The sequence below is a fragment of the Mobula hypostoma genome, chromosome 13 (assembly GCF_963921235.1).
Source record: "Mobula hypostoma chromosome 13, sMobHyp1.1, whole genome shotgun sequence".
In the NCBI taxonomy this organism is placed as follows: domain Eukaryota; kingdom Metazoa; phylum Chordata; class Chondrichthyes; order Myliobatiformes; family Myliobatidae; genus Mobula; species Mobula hypostoma.
The window spans coordinates 96,089,031-96,113,462 of NC_086109.1; the positions used below are offsets into that span (position 1 = coordinate 96,089,031).

The 24,432-nt window shown below is 43.4% G+C and overlaps 1 protein-coding gene across 4 annotated transcripts in view; it reads left to right on the forward strand.

Moving 5' to 3' along the window:
• The window catches only part of megf11 (multiple EGF-like-domains 11), a 454,053-nt gene that overhangs the window by 401,148 nt on the left and 28,473 nt on the right, over positions 1 to 24,432 (forward strand). For 3 of the 4 annotated variants that reach the window (XM_063066247.1, XM_063066248.1, XM_063066250.1), the window contains exons 16-20: positions 10,495 to 10,623; positions 14,829 to 14,957; positions 17,917 to 18,045; positions 21,091 to 21,219; positions 22,547 to 22,780. In XM_063066247.1, the coding sequence (XP_062922317.1) occupies positions 10,495 to 10,623; positions 14,829 to 14,957; positions 17,917 to 18,045; positions 21,091 to 21,219; positions 22,547 to 22,780 (750 nt within the window). The remainder of the gene's footprint in view (positions 1 to 10,494; positions 10,624 to 14,828; positions 14,958 to 17,916; positions 18,046 to 21,090; positions 21,220 to 22,546; positions 22,781 to 24,432) is intronic. The other variant, XM_063066249.1, reaches the window with a different exon arrangement.

Below are 24,432 nucleotides of genomic sequence, written 5' to 3' on the forward strand. Positions count from 1 at the left end.
GGCTGTTCCTCAATGCTGGATGACAGCTGCTGAGGCTGCAGAACTCGTATGATTGCATTTGTTGAATTTCTCAGACTGACTGCCCTCACTTGCCCCTTGTCCATTTTATTGCTCTGCGTTTCCTCAGGGATTCATGCACTGACTGATCAGTCCTGTGGTGTGCTCTGAAATGCCTTTATTACACCTACAGATGTCCTTGACAGTCAAAGGCAGAGGCTCACGTGGATGTGGTTTTCCATAATACAAAATGGCATGCATTCCCATTGCTGCTTTGTATTGTAGAGTCAATAGGTTGCCAGTGCTAAAGACTTATTTCCTGGCATAATTTACATATTACTATTTAACTATTTATGGTTTTATTACTATTTAATTATTTATGGTGCAACTGTGAGGAAAAGCAATTTCCCCCGGGATCAGTAAAGTATGACTATGACTATGACTATGAAACTTGTATCCTTACAGCTGATTATCCTCACAGTGATGGCTTGGCACATTTTAACCCCCTCACTCTTTGCCAGTCTCATGAACAAGAGGTAAAGATAAAGGTTAGTTTATTTGCCATGTGTACATCGAAACATCAAGACATACAGTGAAATGTGTTGTTTGCATCAACGACCAGCACAGTCCAGGGACGTGCAATGCAGTCCGCAAGTGTTACCACACTTCTGATGCCAACATAGTATCTGTGGAATTCTGCTCCTATGTCTTACTAACTTACAACTTACTAACCCGGAGGAAACCTGCACACTCACAGAAAGAATACTTTCCGGACAGCAGAGGAGATTTATCCCTGATTGCTGGTCCTGTAGAGCGTTATGCTGACTGCCTACTGCTGTGCTACCATGCTGCCTGTGCACAACAAGGGGATGTTAGAGTGGGTTTGTAGGCAGAGCAGAGTAGCAGTGACCAGGGCTGGAAAGCTTTGACTGGATGGTCTTTGCTGCGGAGAAATGAGGAAGGCCACAAGACCATAAGACATAGGAGCAAAATTCAGCCATTCAGCCCAGTGAGCCTGCTCTACCATTCCATTATGGCTAATTTATTATCCCCCTCAACCCCATTCTCCTGCCTTCTCCCCAAGAACTTCACGCCCTGACTAACCAAGACCCTATCAACCTCCATTTTAAATATACTCAATGACTTGACCTCCATAGCCAACAATTCCACAGATCCACCACCCCGGTGAAAGAAACCCTTTCTCATCTCTGTCCTAAATGATGTGTTGTGTACTTAATATTTCAGTAATGTTTGAGTAATATTGTAATATTATATACAAGTATGGAAATGGCATACATGTGTGCCTCACTTGAAGTAAAAACAAAGTTAGACTCATATTCCCAGCTCCCTTGCTTTCCTTTCAATTAGTTTTTATTTTTTAGAGATACGAACCATCATAGTGGTGACGAGAAAGTTGTAAACAAACCGCAGCAACCTCTACCTGTTGAAGCACAGTGAGACCTTTGAGTTTTAAGTCGAGTTTTTTAAAAAAGCAAAGCACGTTTTTTTCCCCTTCGAAGCAGCATGTTTTATTCACAAAAGGAAAGATGGATGAGTTTTTTTAAAAGGGCAGAAAACAGAAGAATTCGCAGTTTATAGACAGTGAGTACCAGGTGATAATAGTCATAAAAAAAGCAGAAAAGGCTGGCTACATCAGAAAGATTGACATGTTTGATTGCACAAGAGATAACTCTATACTGAACAGATTGAGCAGTATTTTAAAGCAAATGGAATAGCCAATGAGAAGTGGGTACTAGTTTTGCTGAGTGTGTTGGGTTTAAAGCTATACAGTTTGCTTAGGAGTTTGACAGCTCCTACCCAACTAGCTGAAATGAGCTTTGCTGATATTGTGGAAGTAATGCAGGAACACTTAGAACCAAAACCATTGTTAATTGCAGAATGCTTTAGGTTTCATAAGTTGGATCAAAAGGGAGAGGAGTCCATCTTAGCATTGTGCCTGAATTGAAGAAGTTGTCTGAGCATTATTAGTTCAATGATGGGCTTAATGATGCAATGAGGGATTGTTTCGTTTTATGGATCTTACAAGAAAGCATTCAAAAACAGCTCCAAACTGAAGCACAAATTACATTTAAAAGAGCAGTTGAAATAGCTACGTCAATGGAAACCGCAGAGAGAGATGCAATTGAGTTATAGTTAGGAATAAAAGTGGATCACATGGAAGCTACAGGAATTCTTTCCAAGATTGAGTGGAGCCCATGGGCAATGCCAGTGGTCCCAATAGCAAAGAAGAATGGACCTACCAGGATCTGTGGTGATTTTAAGGTCACCATCAACCCAGGTCTGAAAGTAGATCAATACCCTCTGGCCAGCATAGAGGATAGTTTTGCAAACCTTTCTGTGGGAAAACACTTAAGCTAAGTGAATATAACTGAGGCCTACTACAGATGGAGATGGAAGAAGAGTCCAAAGTCCTTCTCACTATAAGCACTCACAAAGGGCTTTATCAGTATGATAGGCTTACTTTTTGGAAGTGGCATCTGGACCTGCACTCTGGCAGAAAGTTATGGACCAGGTACTGCAAAGCTGTCCAAGCACTCAGTGTTACCTGGATGACATCATTGTTGCTGGTAAGGATGACAAGGAGCATCTCCAAAATCTCAAGACAGTGTTAAAATTTCCCTCGGGATCAATAAAGTATATCTATCTATCTATCTATCTGAAAGCATTAGGAGATTATGGACTCAGAGAACGGCCTACCAAGCATCACTTACTGTGGTCACGCCATTGATGCACAAGATTTACACAAGTGAGCTAAGAAAATTCAAGCAGTGGTAGATGCCCCAAGGCCAATGTAGGTGTTGCAGTTGCGGTTCCTTTCAGGACTTGTCAATTACTGTAACAGGTTCATGCCAAACCTGGCAAACATGCTCCGCCCCTTGAACTGATCACTGGAGAAATGGCAATGGACAAAATAGTATGAGGTGATGTTCCATAAGGTAAAGGAAATGACGAGGTCTGGCACTGTACTCACACTTTATGATCAACATCATCCAGTGAAGCTTGTGTGTGACACCTCACCTTATGGGATAGCTGCAGTCATGTCATGAGTGATGGAAGGGGCACCCATGGCCATTGCAGCACATTCCCTTACCACTGCAGAGAAAAGTTACACACAGATCGTCGGAGAGGCCTTGAGTCTGGTTTGTCTGTAAAGTGTTACAACCAGTACTTGTATGGGTGAGAGTTTACCCTCATTACTCATCATCAACCCTTAGTGTCCATTTTCAATCTACAGAAGGCTGTTCCACTGACTGCAGCAGCACAAATGCAGAGGTGGGCTCTGGTTCTTGGAGGACAGAATTACAAAATCAAATTCAAGAGGATGACTAATCATGGAATCCATTTACCCCTAGAAAAGGAAATACTGGAAAACTTTACAAAAGAGGATACTCCTTGGCATATTCTCCGGAATACAAATCAAAATTCTCCTTATTACAGCAGTAAGGAAACAGGAAAAGACGCCATACTGTCTCAGGTCTACATGGCCACACAAAATGGCTGAAATGAGTAGCAGAAACTCCAGTTTGCCCATTTTTACCAGTGCCGGGATGAACCTGCCCTTGATGGAGTTTGCCTTCTGTGGGGATGGAGAATTGTTGTACCATCCAAGCTGAGAGCTAAGTGTTGGAGGAACTACATGCCAGAAATACATCTACACGTGGTCAAAGTGTAAGTGTTGGCTTGGAGCTTAGTCTGGTGTCCTGGGGTAGATCAACAGATCAGCAACTTGTCATGCTCTCTTCAAGGTGCCAAGAGAAGTGCCTGTCCACCCCTGGGAATGGCCTGCATTGGCCTGGCAGAGGATTCATTTGGATTTTCCTGGACCATTCATGGGCACAAATTTCTTGGTAGTAATGGATGCAGCTACAAAGTGGCCAGAAGTGTTCCCAGTAGCCTCTACTACAGCCTCATATGTTGTCTGCTGGGGCAGCAGGCTGAGGGTAGCAGACACCAACAGAATCAACAAACTCATTCGTAAGGCCAGTGATGTTGTGGGGATGGAACTGGACTCTCTGACAGTGGTGTCTGAAAAGAGGATGCTGTCCAAGTTGCATGCCATCTTGGACAATGTCTCCCATCCACTACGTAATGTACTGGGTGGGCACAGGAGTACATTCAGCCAGAGACTCATTCCACCGAGATGCAACACAGAGAGTCATAGGAAGTCATTCCTGCCTGTGGCCATCAAACTTTACAACTCCTCCCTTGGAGGGTCAGACATCCTGAGCCAATAGGCTGGTCCTGGACTTATTTCCTGGCATAATTTACATATTACTATTTAATTATTTATGGATTCATTACTATTTAATTATTTATGGTGCAACCGTAATGAACCATAGAACCATAGAAACTACAGCACAGAAACAGGCCCTTTGACCCTTCTTGGCTGTGCCGAACCATTTTCTGCCTAGTCCCACTGACCTGCACACGGACCATATCCCTCCATACACCTCCCATCCATGTATCTGTCCAATTTATTCTTAAATGTTAAAAAAGAACCCGCATTTACCACCTTGTCTGGCAGCTCATTCCATACTCCCACCACTCTCTGTGTGAAGAAGCCCCCCCGCTAATGTTCCCTTTAAACTTTTCCCCCCTCACCCTTAACCCATGTCCTCTGGTTTTTTTCTCCCCTTGCCTCAGTGGAAAAATCCTGCTTGCATTTACTCTATCTATACCCATCATAATTTTATATACCTCTATCAAATCTCCCCTCATTCTTCTACGCTCCAGGGAATAAAGTCCTAACCTATTCAACCTTTCTCTGTAACTGAGTTTCTCAAGTCCCGGCAACATCCTTATAAACCTTCTCTGCACTCTTTGAATCTTATTTATATCCTTCCCGTAATTTGGTGACCAAAACAGAACACAATACTCCAGATTCGGCCTCACCAATGCCTTATACAACCTCATCATAACATTCCAGCTCTTATACTCAATACTTTGATTAATAAAGGCCAATGTACCAAAAGATCTCTTTCCGACCCTATCTACCTGTGACGCCACTTTTAGGGAATTTTGTATCTGTATTCCCAGATCCCTCTGTTCCACTGCACTCCTCAGTGCCTTACCATTAACCCTGTATGTTCTACATTGGTTTGTCCTTCCAACGTGCAATACCTCACATTTGTCAGTATTAATCTCCATCTGCCATTTTTCAGCCCATTTTTCCAGATGGTCCAAGTCCCTCTGCAGGCTCTGAAAACCTTCCTCACTGTCTACTACACCTCCAATCTTTGTATCATCAGCAAACTTGCTGATCCAATTTACCACATTATCATCCAGATCATTGATATAGATGACAAATAACAATGGACCCAGTACTGATCCCTGTGGCACACCACTAGTCACAGGCCTCCACTCAGAGAAGCAATTCTCTACCACCACTCTCTGGCTTCTTCCATCGAGCCAATGTCTAATCCAATTTACCACCTCTCCATGTATACCTCGCGACTGAATTTTCCTAACTAACCTCCCATGCGGGACCTTGTCAAAGGCCTTACTGAAGTCCATGTAGACAATATCCACTGCCTTCCCTTCATCCACTTTCCTGGTAACCTCCTCGAAAAACTCCCAACAGATTGGTCAAACATGACCTACCACGCACAAAGCCATGTTGACTCTCCCTAATAAGCCCCTGTCTATCCAAATGCTTGTAGATTCTGTCTCTTAGTACTCCCTCCAATAACTTACCTGCTACTGACGTTAAACTCACCGGCCTATAATTTCCCGGATTACTTTTCGATCCTTTTTTAAACAACGGAACAACATGAGCCACTCTCCAATCCTCCGGCACTTCACCCGTAGACAGTGACATTTTAAATATTTCTGCCAGGGCCCCCGCAATTTCAACACTAGTCTCCTTCAAGGTCCGAGGGAACACCCTGTCAGGTCCTGGGGATTTATCCACTGTAATTTTTCTCAAGACAGCAAGCACCTCCTCCTTTTCAATCTGTACAGTTTCCATGGTCTCACTACTTGATTCCCTCAATTCCATAGATTTCATGCCAGCTTCCTTAGTAAATACAGACGCAAAAAACCTATTTAAGATCTCCCCCATTTCCTTTGGTTCCACACAAAGCCGACCACTCTGGTCTTCAAGAGGACCAATTTTATCCCTTACATTCCTTTTGCTCTTAATATACCTGTAAAAGCTCTTTGGATTATCCTTCACTTTGACTGCCAAGGCAACCTCATGTCTTCTTTTAGCCCTCCTGATTTCTTTCTTAAGTATTTTCTTGCACTTCTTATACTCCTCAAGCACCTGATTTACCCCCTGTTTCCTATACATTTCATACAACTCCCTCTTCTTCTTTATCAGAGTTGCAATATCCCTTGAGAACCAAGGTTCCTTATTCCTATTCAATTTGCCTTTAATCCTGACAGGAACATACAAACTCTGCACTCTCAAAATTTCCCCTTTGAAGGCTTCCCACCTACCAATCACATCTTTGCCAGAGAACAACCTGTCCCAATCCACGCTTTTTAGATCCTTTCTCATTTCTTCAAATTTGGCCTTCTTCCAGTTCAGAACCTCAACCCTAGGACCAGATCTATCCTTGTCCATGATCAAATTGAAACTAATGGTGTTATGATCACTGGAACCAAAATGCTCCCCTACACAGACTTCTGTCACTTGCCCTAATTCGTTTCCTAACAGGAGATCCAATATTGCATCCCCTCTAGTTGGTCCCTCTATATATTGATTTAGAAAACTTTCCTGCACACATTTTACAAACTCTAAACCATCTAGACCCCTAACAGTATGGGAGTCCCAATCAATGTATGGAAAATTAAAATCCCCTACCACCACAACTTTATGTTTCCTGCAGTTGCCTGCTATCTCTCTGCAGGTTTGCTCTTCCAAGTCACGTTGACTATTGGGTGTTCTGTAATACAATCCCACTAATGTGGCCATACCTTCCTTGTTTCTCAGCTCCACCCATAAGGACTCAGTAGACAAGCCCTCTAATCTGTCCTGCCTGAGCACTGCTGTAATATTTTCCCTAACAAGCAATGCTACTCCCCCACCTTTCATTCCTCTGCCTTGATCACATCTGAAACATCGGAACCCTGGAATATTAAGCTGCCAGTCCTGCCCCTCCTGTAGCCAAGTTTCACTATTTGCTACAACATCATAATTCCACGTGTCAATCCACGCCCTCAACTCATCTGCCTTCCCCGCTATACTCCTAGCATTGAAATATATACACCTCAGAAGATTTTTACCAATTTCCCCCGGGATCAATAAAGTATGACTATGACTATACTGTTGAAGTGTAGAGAGGCCTTTTCTCAAGGGCTGGTTTCCAGAGCACTCAGTCAGTGACAATGGACCACAGTTTGTTGGAGAACAATTTCAGTCATTCCAAAAAATGGAACAGTTTCAGTCATTCCAAGACATTTTGCATATGCACTGTGCCACCCAAATGACTTGGTGGAAAAGTTTGTCCAGAGTCTAAAGAACTCTCTGTGAGCAATGTCAGCAGAGTACACTACACTTACACTGAATCAGAAGCTTGCCAATTTCCTCCTTCCGTATTGCAATGCAGCACACTCCACAACCAATAACTCACTAGCTATTCTGTTCCTGGTCATCCTTTGTGTTCACGCTTGCATCTCCTCAAACCCAATCTCGGGAGGAGTATGCGGGACAAACAGCTGCGACAAATTGAAGGCTCTTCAAGCAAGGAGGTTTGGTGTTTCACTCCTGGACAAGCAGTCCAGGTGAGAGACTATAGAGGTGATCAGAAGTGGGTACTCAGAACTGGACCACCCTCCTACACAGTGGAGATTGTGTCTGATGTCATCCGGAGGTGACATCGATTAGTTGAAGAGATCAGAGTCAATTGTTAGAGAAGAAAGGTGGCCAGAGCTGTCAGAACCACTTTTTGCAGTCCCAGAGTCAACTCCTACAACCACCATAGAAGAGGTCCCAGAACCTGAAATTGTTTCACAGCCACAAGGCTCTCTTGCCAAGCAGAGTGATCCCCCTTGTTAGGAAAGACGTTATCCTACAAGAGTAAGAAAGCCTCCACAGTTATTAAATCTTTAGATCTGAGTGGGACAATTTAAAATTTAAAATTTACTATGCTGTGGATGTCAATTTCAACCTCTCATTGCTATGGTCAGAAGTTCCTATCTGCTTCAAAATGGCAACAATTATACCAGTGCCCAAGAAGAACAGGGTGAGCTGCCTTAACGACTGTTATCCAGAAGCACACGATCTATGGTGATGAAATGCTTTGAGAGGTTGCTCATGGCTAGAATAAACTCCTGTCTCAGCAAGGACCTGGACCAACTGCAATTTGCCTATCGCCACAATAGTGGATGCGATCTCATTGGCTCTTCATGCTGCCTTGAACCACCTGGACAAATAAATGACCTCTGTCAGGATGCTGTTTATTGACCACAGCTCAACATTTAACACTATCATTCCTACAGTTCTGGTTGGAAAGCTCCAGACGTGGGCCTCTGTACCTCCCTCTGCAAATGGGTTCTTGACTTCCTAACTGAAGACCACAATCTGTGCGGATTGGAAATAACATCTCCACCTCGCTGACAATCAAAACTGGCGCATCTCAGGGATGTGTGCTTAGTCCACTGATCAACTCTCCCTACACCCATGACTGTGTGGCTAGGCACAGCTCATATACCATCTATAAATGTGCTGATGATACAACCATCTTGGCAGAATTTCAGATGGTGATGAGAGGGCGTACGGAAGCAAGATATATTAGTTAGTTGAGTGGTGTCACTGCAACAGCCTTGCACTCAACATCGGTAAGACCGAGGAACTGATTATAGACTTCAGAAAGGGAACACACACCAGTCCTCATAGAGGGATCAGAAATAGCAAGAGTGAGAAATTTGAAGTTCCTGAAGTTCTTTGGGAGTTCTTGAAGTTCTTTAGGAGATTTGTTATGTCACAAAAGGCACTCACTAATTTCTACAGATGTACCAAGGAGACTAGTCTAACTGGCTGCATCACCGTTTGATACAGGGGGTCTACTGCACAGGATCAAGATGAGCTGCAGATAGCTGTAAACTTAGTCAGCTCCATCATGGGCACTAACGTCTGAAGTATCCAGGACATCTTCAAGGAGTGATGCCTCAAAAATGTGGCATCCATCATTAAGGACCCACATCACCCAGGACATGTCCTCTTCTCATTGTTACCATCAGGAAGGAGGTACAGGAGCCTGAAGGTTCACACTCAGTGATTCAGAAACAGCTTCTTCCGCTCTGCCATCCAGTTTCTGAATGGACATTGAACCCATGAACACTACCTCACTACTTTTAAATAAGTAGTGCAAAAATAGAAATAAAATTTAACTATGTTATATATATACTGTAATTCATGTTTTTTCTATTATTATGTATCACATTATACTGCTGCTGCAAAGACAACAAATTTCACAACATATGTCAGTGATGTTAAATCTGATTCTGATTCTATATGTAATGCCCTGGGTAAGATTTCTACTGCTATGCTGTAAGTATTTCATATTTAGCCGTTTTTGGCAAAGGTAGTGTGTCGCTCTGGTAGAATGTTTTGGTTTCAGCTGAAGGTAAGAAGCCATGTTGTTCAACTTAGGAATGTTGTGTCAGCCAGTCAGCATGGTGGGACCCGGAAAGGGTTCTAGAGAGAGGTTTGTGACAGACAGTAGTCTGGTTTGGGGTCTTTTGGCGGGAGTTGCGGAGTGGAGTACAAGGGAAGATGCTGCAGAATGCCGTGGGGATAGAGTCCCTGTTGCAAGAAATGCATTGTGCAGATGAATGGCTCTAGGAAGGGCCAATACTCCTGAGAGACAGAGAGACAGTTTGTTCAAGATGGACTTCGAGGGAAGTTCAGAATGTGGTGGGTCCAGTGCTTGAGTAAAAGATACACCCCCAGTGACTCCAGTGTGAGCTCCAACGTTCTGTGCACATTGGACTGGTTTAACTGTAATGGGCCCTTTTCTTTTCCTATTAACTTTTGATAAAGTTGAAATTGGTAAATATACTTCCTTTATCATTTTATCTGGTGTACCATCTGTTATTTATTGATGACCAACAATTGTGTATGGGCAGTATTTACACAGCATTCACTCAAATCAAGGTTCCTTTAATCAGAACATCACGCCGTTCCTGTTTGGTTGAACCCAAACCATGCCAACCCCAGACGTATATCATTTATGAAAGGTGAACCCAAATCACACTGACCCTAGACATATATTGTTTATGAAAGGTGAACCCAAATCACACTGACCCTAGACATATATTGTTTATGAAAGGTGGCCTCCTCACCGCTCAGTCACGAGGCTGTTGGCGGAGTCAGCTGACAAGTCAAGTTTGTATATGAGCCCCAGTGAGAGGGTTATGTACATAGTAGCATCTTGAGGAGGCTTTTAATGGATGACTTTACCAAACAAAAAGTCCTGTGTGTCAACACCTCGCTAATGAATGTGGTCTGCGTTGTGTTTCTTTCCACAGTCTGTTCAAGTGGGACGTTTGGCAAGAGCTGTTCTGGCACTTGCTACTGCTCTAATAATGGCACTTGCAACCCTATCGATGGCTCCTGCCAGTGTTACCCAGGCTGGATTGGACGAGATTGCTCACAGAGTAAGTGATAGGAAGACACTCATTTATCTAGCACCTCACAAGCTGCCCGCTGTCTTTCCACAGATGGTCAATTACTCTGCATCTGGTGATTTGCCACCAAATGTCACAATTAGATGAAAAAAAAGTGTTAGATTCATAATTATACTTTATACAATATACATGATATATATTTTGTATATTCCATTCCATTAACCTTGCTAATTTTCTTGAACTTCTCTTCTGATTAAAGCACATCCTGGATAAAGTGCAGCACCAAGATTAGAATTAGGGTTATTATCACTGACATATGCTGTGATGTGAAATTTGTTGTTTTATGACAGTGGTATGGTGCAAGCAGTAAAATTTGCTGAACTTCAAATAAAATAAATAACACAAAAGAGGAATGGTGAGGTAGTGTTCATGGGGTCATGGCCCATTCAGAAATCTGATGGTGAAGGGGAAAAATCTGTTTATGAAACATTGAGTGTGTGTCTTCAGGCTCCTGTACCTCCTCCCTGATGGTGGTAATGAGAAGAGGGCATGTCCCAGATGGTGAGGATGTGAATGATGGATGCTACCTTCTTGAGGCACTGCCTTTTAAAGACGTCCTCGACAGTGATTGATGGAGGTACCCCAATGTTGGTGAACTGAGACTAATGAGATAACAGTTTCAAAATTCAGCACAGACTTTGCAAGTTGAACGGAACAGGAGGGAAACAGAGGAAGTTCCTGATGGAATGTGCTCAAAATACTGGAGGAAATCAGTAGCTCAGCCAGCATCTATGAAGGTCCTGTTGAAGAGTCTCAGATCAAAACGTTGACTATTTAGTCCCCTCCATAGATGCTACCTGACCTGTTGAATTCCTCCAGCATTTTGTGTGAGTTGCAAAATTTCTTGAGTCTTGGATCTTCCTGGTGTGTTTTGAAAATGCTAACTCATCTGTCCTGTTACTCTCAGTCTCCAGAACCTGTAAATTTATCTTTTTCACCTTTAAAAGTTGTTGTTGGATCTGCATCCACCTCCCATCACACCTGTACTTCAGGATAAGGAACCCTTGTATTAAACTCAACTCATCTCCCATCTGGAATTTTTCCCAATTATCCTGATCTTTCCCAAAGTTGAGGAAAAGAGTGAAATGAATGAAAACAATTTGAAGGTGAAATTCTCTGCTTTCTGAATTTCATAACGCTCTGATGAATGTGGAGTATCGTCAGATCACCTTTTTCACTGAACCCACAAAGAATCGTTCAAGAATCCCTTGGCCAAGAGTTGCAGGGCATCACTGCATAATAATGTTAGGCACTCTGAGCTAGAACTGTCTCAGAAGAAGGCGTTAATGAGAAGTAGATCCCATATTTTGCCAAGTCAACACTCAGAGATATGGGGAATTTGGATGAGGACATGTCTGACACCAGCAATCTGTTTGTTGCTTGTGAGGATATATTTCATATGAAGGGGCGCTGTGGTAGCATAGTGATTAGTATGATGCTGTTACAGCTCAGCGAGTTCAGAGTTCAGTTTTGATACCATTTGTACCTCGTCTCTGTGAATGTGTTTTCTCCGGGTGCTTCGGTTTCCTCCTATAGTCCAAAGACTTACTAGTTAGTAGGTTGATTGGTCATTGTAAATTGTCCCGTGATTGGACTGGTGATGAATCGGTGAGTTTCTGGTCTGTGTGGCTCGTTGGCCTGGAAGGGCCTGTTCCCTGAATCACTAAATAAACAAGTTAGTTGAATGAACCTGTGCTAACTCTGGGTTACCTTGTAGAGTGAGATAGCTCTTTCAGAACACCCTTGTGGTCCAAATAAATGATAAACACACATGAAATTCGAGAATATGGAAGGAATTATTTTAATTCTCTATTGATGCCTTATTAGATTATTTTGTATTTTAAGTGCAGATGTTTGAAGTTGTTACTTCTGTTTTACATTAATGTCTATTTGAGATTTTCTTAAGGGACAACTTTTTATGCCATTGTTTTTGAGCTATTTATTGGGATATTCAGAGAGCTGATTTATGGTTTGTCATAGCCACGTGAGGTTAATGCCTCCCTCCTGGCCATGTGCCTGACCAAAAAGTGCATTCTTTTGACATGAGCGACAATGCGCACAGTCCCTTCCCCATACTGTGGCAGCCCGCAGACACACATACTCATTATACCATCCTTGTTTTGGTAACGGGCTTGGGAATGTCATATATAAATCATCGCATGGCAAGACGTAACCAGAAGGAAATGCTTCACTTGGTGAAACTGAGAATTGAAATGTTCCACTTACCTCCCAGACATTGTTTTCATGCATTTACCGCCCCTGGGTCATGCTGTCTGGCTTCTGGATGCAATCTATTATGTGATAGCAGTAAGACAAGGGGTTGGAATGATTGACAGAGAGTGATAGATGTCATCTACTGAAAACATTGAGCCAACAGATAGCTCCATGTTGGGATGATTAGCATTTACTGCACACATGGGGAAAAACGTGGGTGAAATTGGTCATATTCATTCACTTCAGCTCCAACATATCCCTGTGGCCCAGCATTTCTTCTGCCAAAATTGAGCAATTCTAGACATTTCTTTTGTGGTGCATTGAGATTTTTCCCGTAGAAGAGTTCAAAGCCACCCTTTCCCACTCGTGATGGCAGGTCCAGGAACCAGCAAGGATAATAGTAAACCAAGAATACCACAGTGTTAACCAAAGTACTTTGCACCACATGGTAGATCTGCACGATCACTCTTTCCTTTTTAAGTACGTATTTGGGAGGCATCACTGAATTATGATGTCCAAACCATTACATTTTCCTTTAGTTTTTACTGCTGTATTTCACAAATTTGATTTGATTGTATTTTTGAGGAGATAGTGAAGATGGTTGGTGAGGTTGAGGCCGTTGATGTTGTCAATGTGGACTTCATTAAAGCTTTTGACAGAGACCCTCATGGTTAATTAGTTCAGGAGATTAGGTCACTCAGATGTACATTGCAGAGTCTACAAACATTGGATTGACTTGGTCATAGATGACAGAGAGTAATGGTGCAGTGGTGTTATTCTCACTGGAAGTCTGTGACCACTGCTGTTTTACAAGGATCAGCACTGGTAAATGCTTTGGATGAAAGTGTAGGTGGTCTGATTATAGGTTTGCAAACAACATGAAAATCAGTATGATAATGGAGGGTAGGAATATTGTCAGTTATAGATCAGTAGAAAATTTGGTGAAGAAATGGCAGATTAAACTAGACAAGTGGGAGGTAATGCATGTTGGTGCATCAAATGCAGGCAGGAAGTATGAAGTAAGTTACAGCACCCTATGGAGCACTGATGGGTACAAGTCCGTAGCTCCCTGAACGTGGTAACACAGGTGAAACGGGTAGTAGAGAGGGCATTCTGAAGGCTTGCCTTCACCAGCTGAGACATTGAGTATAAACATTGCTGAGTCATGTAGCAGTTGTTTAAAACCTTGTTAGGCCACATTTCTCTGCAGCCCTAGTCACCATAATCTAGGACAGGAGTTCCTAACCTGATGTCCATGGACCCCTCAGTTAGTGATAGGGGTCTATGGCATAAGAAGAGCTTGCTCTAGTAAGATATGGAAACTTTGCAGATGAGGTTCCCTGGGACATTGCCTGGATTGGAGAGCATTTACCATAAGGAAAGGTTGAACAAACTTAGATTGTTTTCCCTGAAGTGTCAGAGGCAGTGGAGACCTGATAGAACGATCAGAGGCTTAGTTAGGGTAGAGTGAGAGTCTTTCACCCAGGGTAGAGATGTCAAATACTAGAGGGCAGAGGTTTAAAGAAGGGGAAAGTGATGTATGAAGAAGGAGATGTACAAGGTTTCTTCTACGCACAGTGTCTGGGATGCACTGCTAGGGGAGGTGGTAGAAATAGATATGATAGCATTTTTAAGAGAAATTTAAACAGGTACATGAAAGGGCAAGAGTGAGAGGATTATGGACCACGTGCAGGCTGGTGGAGATAGTTTAATCAGATCATGGTAAGCACACTGAAATTCCTATGCTGTAACGTTCTGTGTTCTCACCAGGATATTTTCTAATCAATCAAAATGATGATGAATTGAAATAAGAACTAATTCAAGATCAATCCTGTTCCATGTGTGCACTAAATGCCTAGGAAGACATAACTCATTTGCCGGTGTTTGCAATAACCATTCTGCTACTCTCATGTAAAGTTTTCTTTCTCTTCCTTTATCCATTGGTTTCTCATTCTGTTCAGCTTGCCATTCAGGCTACTGGGGTCCCAACTGCATCCACACATGTAACTGCCATAACGGAGCAGTGTGCAGTGTTTATGACGGAGAGTGTCGATGTACACAGGGCTGGACTGGCATGTATTGCACGCAGAGTGAGTAACCGTTTCAGTTCCAACAATCGAGGACGAGCCTGCCACCGTGTGGGGGAACAGCACACTGTTCATTTGCACAGTCATTAATCTTAATTCCTTCAGTTAAAAATAAATTGATCAGGTCATTGTTCTGTAATACAAATTTTGCTGATGTTTTATTAACTTTTTAATGGCGTTGAGTCTTTGATCAATAAATCAAATTGTTACAACTAATTATGGGATCTCCAGATGCCAGGGGTCAATATTCTGAGAATGGGATTTGAAAAGAAATCAAAGCCGACGCAGACAGGGAAATACAGAGAAATCTTCCCATGGGGTTCCTTCCTGCGCTCTCTTACCTCCAGTGCTGTGCCTCATCTCCCCCCTCCCTCTCCAGTGTTCAACTGGGTGCTTCTCTGTGCTGCCTTTTTTCGGTCACCAGCTACGTCAACCCCTTCCCATTTACCCGCCTCCCATTTAACCCTTTCCCCTTTACTCCCTTCCCATGTAACCCTTTCCCACTTACCCCCTTCCCATTTAACCCTTTCCCATTTACCCCCTTCCCAAACACACTCTTCCCATTTGTCCCCTTCCTACACTCCTCCCCTCTTATTGATTGATCTCAAGGCAGTGTGGTGCAAACATAAAATGGAGACAATGTCAGATTTGAGTGGGATGTTCCACAGATCTATCCCAGATGCTGGAACTAAAGGCTTTAGTGAGGCTGGAAAAGAACCGGGTTAAGTGACAGCTTGAATTCTTCTTGCAGCGTCGCCGGGTAAAGATTGTACCTTTCGTCCTTCTACACGGACAGAATCCACATGTTATTCATGCTGGTCTTCCGTGATACTATTGGCTCAAAGTTCAAAGTAAATTTATTATCGAAGCACATACATCTCACCATATGCAATCCTGAGATTCATTGTTTGCAGGCATACTCAACAAGTCCAATAACCGTAATAGAATCAATGAAAGACCGCACCAATGCAAAAGACAACTAACTGTACAAATACAAAAAGGAAAAAAAGAAATAATAATAAATAGGCAATAAATATTAAGAACATGAGATAAAGAGTCTTTGAAAATCTGTCCATAGGTTGTGGAACAGTTCAGTGATGGGGCGAGTGAAGTTATCCTCTCTGGTCTAAGAGCCTGATAGTTGAGGGTTAATAGCTGTTCCTGAACCTGGTGGTGTGGGTCCTGAGGCTCCTGTACCTTCTTCCTAATTGCAGAGGCAAGAAGAGAGCATGGCCTGGGTGGTGTGGAGGGATCCCTAATGATGGATGCTGCTTTCCTGCGATAGAGTACCAGCTGTTCGGGGGGCAGCTGTGAAGGGCTCTGGTAATGCGTTTCCATAAGGCAGACTACAGTATTACCAGTCAGGCGTCTCCTTTCTTGATGATCATGATTTCAGCATCTCTGAGGTGCCCTGATACAACCTGCCCTTGCCAAACATGCACGATAAAGTTGTGAATTTGCGACACCATGTTTACAGCACTTGTTGCTTTCAATGTGGTTTTGTCAGCACCGATAAAGCCAGGGCAGCAGGTGAGACCTCCCAAATTCCTGCACCTGAGCCGCCAGTTAGCTGCAGCTTAATTCTCCATCCCATTCCCACTCAGACCTGTCCGTCTCTTCTCCATCCCATTCCCACTCAGACCTGTCCGTCTCTTCTCCATCCCATTCCCACTCAGACCTGTCCGTCTCTTCTCCATCCCATTCCCACTCAGACCTGTCCGTCTCTTCTCCATCCCATTCCCACTCAGACCTGTCTGCCTCAGACGAGACCTGGCAACTCCCCTTCCCAGTGAATACTTCACAGCCATTCACCCACATCTAGCACCCATTATAAAATTCTGCTATTCCCATTTCTGCCATATCCTGACCTGTCTTGTTTACAAGGAATAGTACAGCAAAGATCAGGCCCTTCAGCCCACAGACCTCCTGTCAGAAAAAACATCTCTCTACTACCGTCCTCCATCTTCAAAGTGTAACCCAGTCTTCACGGACCCCTTGTGCCTTAATCTTCAGAATTAGCCTACAACGTTGAAAGCTTACGAAAGTCCATGTATCTATTCTGCATCCACCCCCTACACAGAAACATACTGACTCTCCCTAGTAAATCTGTCTTTCCAGAAGTGAGTAGATCTAGTCACAAAGAATCTTCTCCAATCAATTCCCTATCACTGGTGTAAGACTGACTGGCTTAAAGTTTTCTGGTTTGTCTCAAATGTCTTCCTTAAGTAAAGGAACAACAATGGCTATTCTCCAGCTCTCTGGAACCTCACCTGTCACTAAAGATCTTCGTCAAGGCCCAAACAATCTCCTTTCTTTCCTCTTTGAATAATCTGGGATAAATCCCATCAGGCATTCAGGATTTAAACAGTGACACTGGTTCTAGATATCCCCACAAAAGAAAACATCCCCTCAACACCCACCTGTCCAGACCCATCAAGATCTTGTTTCAATCAAATCTCCTCTCATTCTTCTAAACTCCAGTAGGTACAAATTATCCTGTTCAACCTTTCATAAGACAATCGAGGTGCTGAGCCAGCAAATCTTCTGACAACTCTCTCTCTCCAACACATTTCCACCTCCATTTCACTTTGCACCATCAGCCGTTTAGTGGTTGCCTCTTTGCTGCCAGCTGTTCCCACTTAATCTTTCCTCATTTTCCTCTTTACCCCAGCTTTGAAACTGCAGAAAACCTGTTTGACCGTTTCTTAAAGAAACTCTTGTTGACTGATATGAAGGTTTCCAGTGTTTCTATTTCTCTGCCCAGGCTCCTCGTTCTCACTGTCATTCTGCACAAGCCCCTGTTTGTGGTCCCTGCAAAGCTCCAGAGGTGCTGATAATCTGAGAGCTGGAGGTTGGTCACCCTGGAACTAACTGTGGTCCTCAAACCTTCCTCTTCCATAATGGTTGGGAATGCAGTGATGGAGAACACGATGCTCTTTCTAACAAAGAATGTGTCTTTCAGGGTGTCCAATGGGATTTTTTGGAAAGGATTGCATCCAACTCTGCAGGTGTCAGAATGGAGCAGACTGCGACCATGTGACAGGGGAATGCAAGTGTCGCACAGGATTCTTCGGGAAACATTGCGAGCAGAGTGAGTGAAACAGAGGCTGAGGGGAGTGTACCGCCAACGTGCGCGCGTGCGTGTACACACACACACATACACACACACACACACACTCACACACCCCACACACGCACCACACACACACACACTCACACACCACACGGACACACAGCACACACACACACACACACACACCACACATGCACAAACACACACAGACACACACACCACACATGCACAAACACACACACACACACACACACACACACAATTCTTGCCACTTTATACATGGGGAATTACAAGATTTACCACTCATATATTCATCTATCTGCTGACTGAATTATCCAGTTTCCCTGTATCACTGTTAATCATCATTGCTGAATTATGCAACACGGTTGGGAGTATGAAACATCTGATAGTAAAATTACTGATCACTTGCTTCCTGTTACCTTCAGAAAGTAAGCCGGGACTTTCCTGTAATTAAAACTCCACTGGATTTACTGGGACCCTTAGCCCTTGGCGTTCCTGGCTGGGAACAGATGCTGTGAAATTTCCCTGCTTTGATTCCAAGGAGGGATCCGGAAGGGCTGGGTGTTTAATTCCTCATGTATATATTAACAAGAGAACCTGTCACCAAAGCAGGAAGTCTTGGACAGGTAATTGTTTTCAGGCACAGGGTAGGCACTGAAACTTTCCAACTGTGGGACTCTGTTTCCTCACCAGCACACAGACATGCCTCTCAGTGAGTTGACATGAGACAATGTTTAAAAATGTTTCTGCGTATGTTCAGTGCAGATCTGTGGTACAGCAGCCAAATGTCACACATGCAGAGGTTGTGACATGGGCACAGAATAGGATAAACAGAATATAGTCATTCCATTTGTTCTCCCACACCCATTCCAATTAATGTACAGACAACTCATTACGTACCCACCTGTCTCCATGGAATGTGTTGCCCGGTTGTAGCTATGCAGTGAAGATTGGTTCTCCCTCCATTACAGAACACCATCAAATCCTGTCAGTTACTCATACCCCTTCACTGCAGAGCTTCGTCCTGTGGCGCGGGTTGACTGTGGTCTTTTCTGTGGGGGGGGGAATCTTTTTTCTCTCACGCTTCAGTCAAGGACGCAAAGCAGTACCACAGAGCGGGTCTGCTCAAGTTCTTAGGAACACAATATCATCCATTCTCTCACATATTAGCCTGGTTAGAAATTGAGTCATTAATGAACAAGAGATGTTAGAGGAAACTGGGAATAAGATTCAACAGTGTGTGTATTGATTCACTTTATTCTTATCGCCTCAGGGCAACACATCCAAAATTTGCTGAAGTTTCCTGCCTTCTAGATGACAGCAGTTATGTACACAGATTAGTGTTTGATAAATTGTCATGGAGTCAGAGAACACTACAACACAGAAACAGGCTCTTGGGCCTGTTCAGTCCCTGCTGAAACATTAATCTGCCTAGTCTCATCAACCTGCACTGGGACCATATCCCTCCAGACCCCTCCCATCCATGTACTTATCCAAGCTTCTCTTAGATCGAACCCACATCCACCATTTTTGCTGGCAGCTCGTCCAACATTCTCACCACCTTCTGAGTGAAGAAGTTTCTCCTCAAGCTCCCCTTAAATATTTCACTGTTCATCGCCAATCTGTAACCTCTAGATCTAGACTCAGTGGAAAATGCCTGCTAGCATTTACTCTATCCGTACCCCTCACAGTTTTATATAACTCTATCAAATCTCCCCTCATTCTCCCCCACTCTAAAGAACACAGGAACATTGATTTCCTGCCGATGCATTGCCAGACGGAACTGGAGCAGTTCCTTCTGAACCAATTGACTCCCTGCTCATTATCTCCCACCACTTCTCCAGTGGCCCAGCACAAGTTCCCTTGGAAGATGAGCAGGTACTGAATCTGTGACACGGGAAAGATTTTGTCATTTCCACCCTAGCTGCCCAGGCTGTTAGTTCTGCGACTATCTTCACCCTGACAGTGGATAGTGAGTGGTTGAAGCATAGTTAATAATGCTTAAGAAGCCTCTGGATGTGTCCTTGCTCATGTAGGTATAGGAAGGTTGGACCATTGGTCGAGAGGTGGGATGTGGTCATCCAGGTGCTATACCTCTGTGACTCTGACTCTGTGAAGGGATTTTCCATGGGTTCCAGCCTCAGTATGCAGTGCTGAATGAATTTAAACCGTGACCTTTCTCCTCAGGGCCTTTGGCTGGCCGCTAAGGTACCTGCCAATAACGGGACATCGAACTCCAGGCCTCATCAACGTGCTTACCTAGGAGGTCACTGAGCCTCGTGCTTCCTGACCACCTAGACCTCCAAACCCAGGACCTGTCCACCTGTTGGCGGGGGTGGTGCAGGACTCATGAACTGGGGCTACCACCAGCTCTCATCCTCACCGGTCTTCGTCCATAGCACTTGCTGGCCCAATATTCATCCATGGATGTCCTTCATAAAACATTCACGTTACTGGCCTTCGATCAGGGAGCTAGGCTCTGGCCTGACCTCTAACTCCCCCACATCCCTGATCCTAAACCCTAACCTGACCTCTAACTCCACTCTCTGCATCCAAAGCCAAGACAAACCAAACTGCACCTTCCAGTGAGCTGATAGCTATCCAGCGTCAGCGGAGGCAAATCTCAGCCTCAGCTCACTTGTCCAGCATCCAAAATATAACGTAAAGAAGACATTGTGGTCACCGGACTCTGCATGACAAGAGATTGACTAGCTTAGAATGACATACTTCAGTGGTAGCGAGCAAGATATCTGTATAGGCAGTCTCTTTTATAAATGAGGACAGAGCATTTATAATGGAGAGGATTGATGGAACGTGGGGTAAGAATTTAATAGGTTTTGGACTCCAGAAAGCTTAATAGTGAATCCACTGTTCAGTGTAATAATCTCCTTATACAGGAAAAACAAACAGAACATTAGAGAACAATTCCAAAAAGGACAGTTAATTCAGATGCTCACTGTTTCAAATAGTCGTAATGTTTAATGTTACTGAATGATTGACCCCAGGAGCTCCCTAACTGCATTGTTTCCCACTGTATTCCAGAGTGTCCTCCTGGTACATTTGGCTACAGCTGTCAGCAGCTGTGTGAGTGTCTGAATAATGCCACTTGTGATCATGTGACTGGGACTTGCTATTGTTCACCTGGTTTCAAAGGCATTCGGTGTGACCAAGGTAGGTGGAAAGCACTTGTCGGTAAGTTTACTGGGCAGAATCTGAGTCATTGCGATGCCTTGATCCAATTCACTGTAGCATTTAAACGCACCTTGATCAGTAAAGTGAGGAGAAACTCAGCAAGTAAAATTCAAAATAAATTTATTATCAAAGTACATCTGTGTCACCATATACAACCCTGAAATTAATTTTCTTGCAGGCATTTACAGGAAAATTTATGAAAAACTATATATAAGTACACTGATAAACAACTACTGTGCAAAAGAAGACATTGTGCAAATAAATAAGTAAATAAATAATACAGGAAACTCAAGTTGTAGAGTTCTTGAAAGTGAGTCTATAGGTTGTGGAATTGTTTCAGCATTGAGGTGAGTGAAGTTATCCACGCTGGGCAGGCAGGCAGCGTCAGTGGAGGGGAATAAATATTCAGTGTGTGGAGAGAACAAGTCTTGTGTCCATGCAACTTCAACTTCTTTTCTGCTGGAATTGGGGAGAACTTTAATGAGCACAGCAAAGGCTTCTGGGTCAGTGAACGAAAATCACAGAATAACTTATTGTACTTTTGTTTTTACACCTTTTCCTCTTTGGAAAGTAAAGTTCACCACATACCAGGTGGTTCTAAGTTTTCTTCATGTTAAAGGACCATCAGCAGTCACAGTAAGATCATGTCTGGAACATTGTGTGCAGATCTGGGTCTCCCTACCCTAGGAAGTTGTGCTCAGGGGAATTTGGCAAAGGATATCAGACTGATTCCTGAAATGCATGTTTATTACATGAGGGAGATTAAGCCAACTGGGCCTGTACTGTCTAGAGTTCAGACGAGTGAGAAGTGACCTCACCAAAACATGTAACATTCTTTCAGAGAAGTCTGTCCCCTGGCCGGGCTGTCTAGAAGCAGGGATCTTCGATTCAAAAGAAGGAATAGCCACTTAGGACTGAGAGGTGAAGAACTCTCTTCACCAGAAGATGTAATCTCTTTGCAATAGGCTCTGGCAGGTCAGGCACTGAGTACGATGATAGATTTTTAGGGATGAAGATTGTAGAGGGATGTGGAGTTAGGGGCAGGAAAGTGGTCTGTGGTGAATGATCAGCGATATACTTACTGAATGGCTGATCAGTCATGATGTGTCCACGACCACCTCCAGCCTCTGGTTCTAACGTCCAGGGTACACAGGAGCAGCGTGTGAGGGATAGGTGGTGAGACTCATGGTAGTGCAAACATTGGCATTGATACGATGACCTGAAAGGCCAGTTTTTGTGCTGGAAATTCTCTGTAATTCCATATCATCTGGTATAACTCTGACCATCATTGTGTTCCGTCACACAGCTGCGCTGATAATGGATGAACTGAACCCCTATACGAGGATCAGCCCGGCTCTAGCGTCGGACAGACACTCTGTTGGAGCTGTTACTGGGATCATTATTCTTCTCCTGATTATAGTAATGATGCTGACTCTCTTCCTCTGGTACAAATGGAAGCAGAAAGGGAAAGGGCACAACATGCCCAGTGTTTCCTACACCCCCGCCATGCGGATTACCAATACAGACTATTCCCTGTCAGGTAAGACAACATCAGAGCAACAGGTGTTGCAGCGGCAAAGTAAACTGCTCAAAGGTGCATTGTATTGTCAAAGTATGCATGTACAACTCTGATATTTGTCTTCTTCGGATAGCCATGAAATTTAAAAAAAAAACCATGGGAGCTGATGAAAGAAAAGGCATCAACTCCCTCCAGTGGCATGAAAAAGAAAAGAAACAAAACTCACAGACCCCAAAATTGCCCTCCATGCAGCAAAAAACAGCCAGAATAATAATCACCGACCCCCTCACTTGCGGAAAACAACAGCAACAATCACAGTCCCTGTCCCCACCCCCGCAGAAAAGAACAAACCTCCAACACCCCCTTTTTCACACAAAAATTAACAAATTAACAGATCATCCACCTGACAACTGTCCACAAGAAAGAAAACACCGAAAATCTGAAGGAAACCAATATAAAGTCCAGTCCAATAATCATAAAAATCTCAGAATATGGAAAACGTCTTTTTGTTTCCATACAATGAGAGCAGCTGCACGAACTCAGTCCTTCTGTAAAGAGCGACTGTCAACCCGGATCTAAATGCTGCTCAACTGGTCTTTAGGGCAGAACTGTTAAGTGGAATATGCACTGTTTCGTTTCTTTAAACTGAATACACTTCGACAGGTGGAATTTGAGTAGGGATACAGGTGGTATGAGTTGAAGTTGGAGACTGAACATGAAAATCAAAAATGTCTGCAGATGCTTTAAATCTAATGTATAAAACAAATCAAAGTACTGGAGACATTCAGCTGGTCAGGCAGCATCTGTGAAGAGAGATACAGTTAATGTTTCAGGTCAAAGACCTAACTGAGGTTCTGATGAAAGCTCAAAATGTGTTTCTGCTTTGTGTCCAGAGTCATGTTCTCCTTACCTTCTTAAAAAAACCATTTCAAGTTTCATAACCTATTCTGACCTGATGTAATTTTTGCAGTGACTTCTGAAAGTCACTGATGTCTCAAGAATTCCTTCAAATCTCAGCTGTTCTTCCTAAAGACTTGCTGTGTCCTGGTGCATGTCAGTCTCTGCAACATACTCCTACATCTGCTCATGGTTCAGATATAATGTGGAGATGTGCACTCAATGTGCTTTTCATTTGTCTTATTTGAAAATCTTAAGAGCATAACTATGTCCACAGGCACTTTATAGCAGAGGATACTAGGGATTATAATGGTACTGGGAGTGATTAATCTCTCATTGATTTCCTGTCTCAGTCTGTTTCCCTTTTTGTTCTCCTTTCTTCTTTTCAGGCTTATCGTTTGGAATTTCTGCATTTCCCACTGAGTGCCCCCCGCCTCAGTTTCTACCTCTCTCTCCATTTTAGATACACAGAGGACTCTGGTTAATTGGGACACATCGGGACCAGGACATTTTGGCCCAATTAAGCAGCTGCCCCAATAACCAGAGTTTCATGGAAATGGTTAAAAAGTCAAACTGAGTAACAAATTATGCATTTAAATGAAATAAAGAACAAATTAGAACACTACCAATAGTAGTACAGTACGATATAACAGTGCATTAGTTCCTAATACTTATCAATAGAGGAATTGGTCTGCGTCACTTTCTTTTGATTGTAAATGAACAAAAATCAGCACAGACACCTAGTGTAGGTAATGGACTGGCTTTATGCAGTGCTG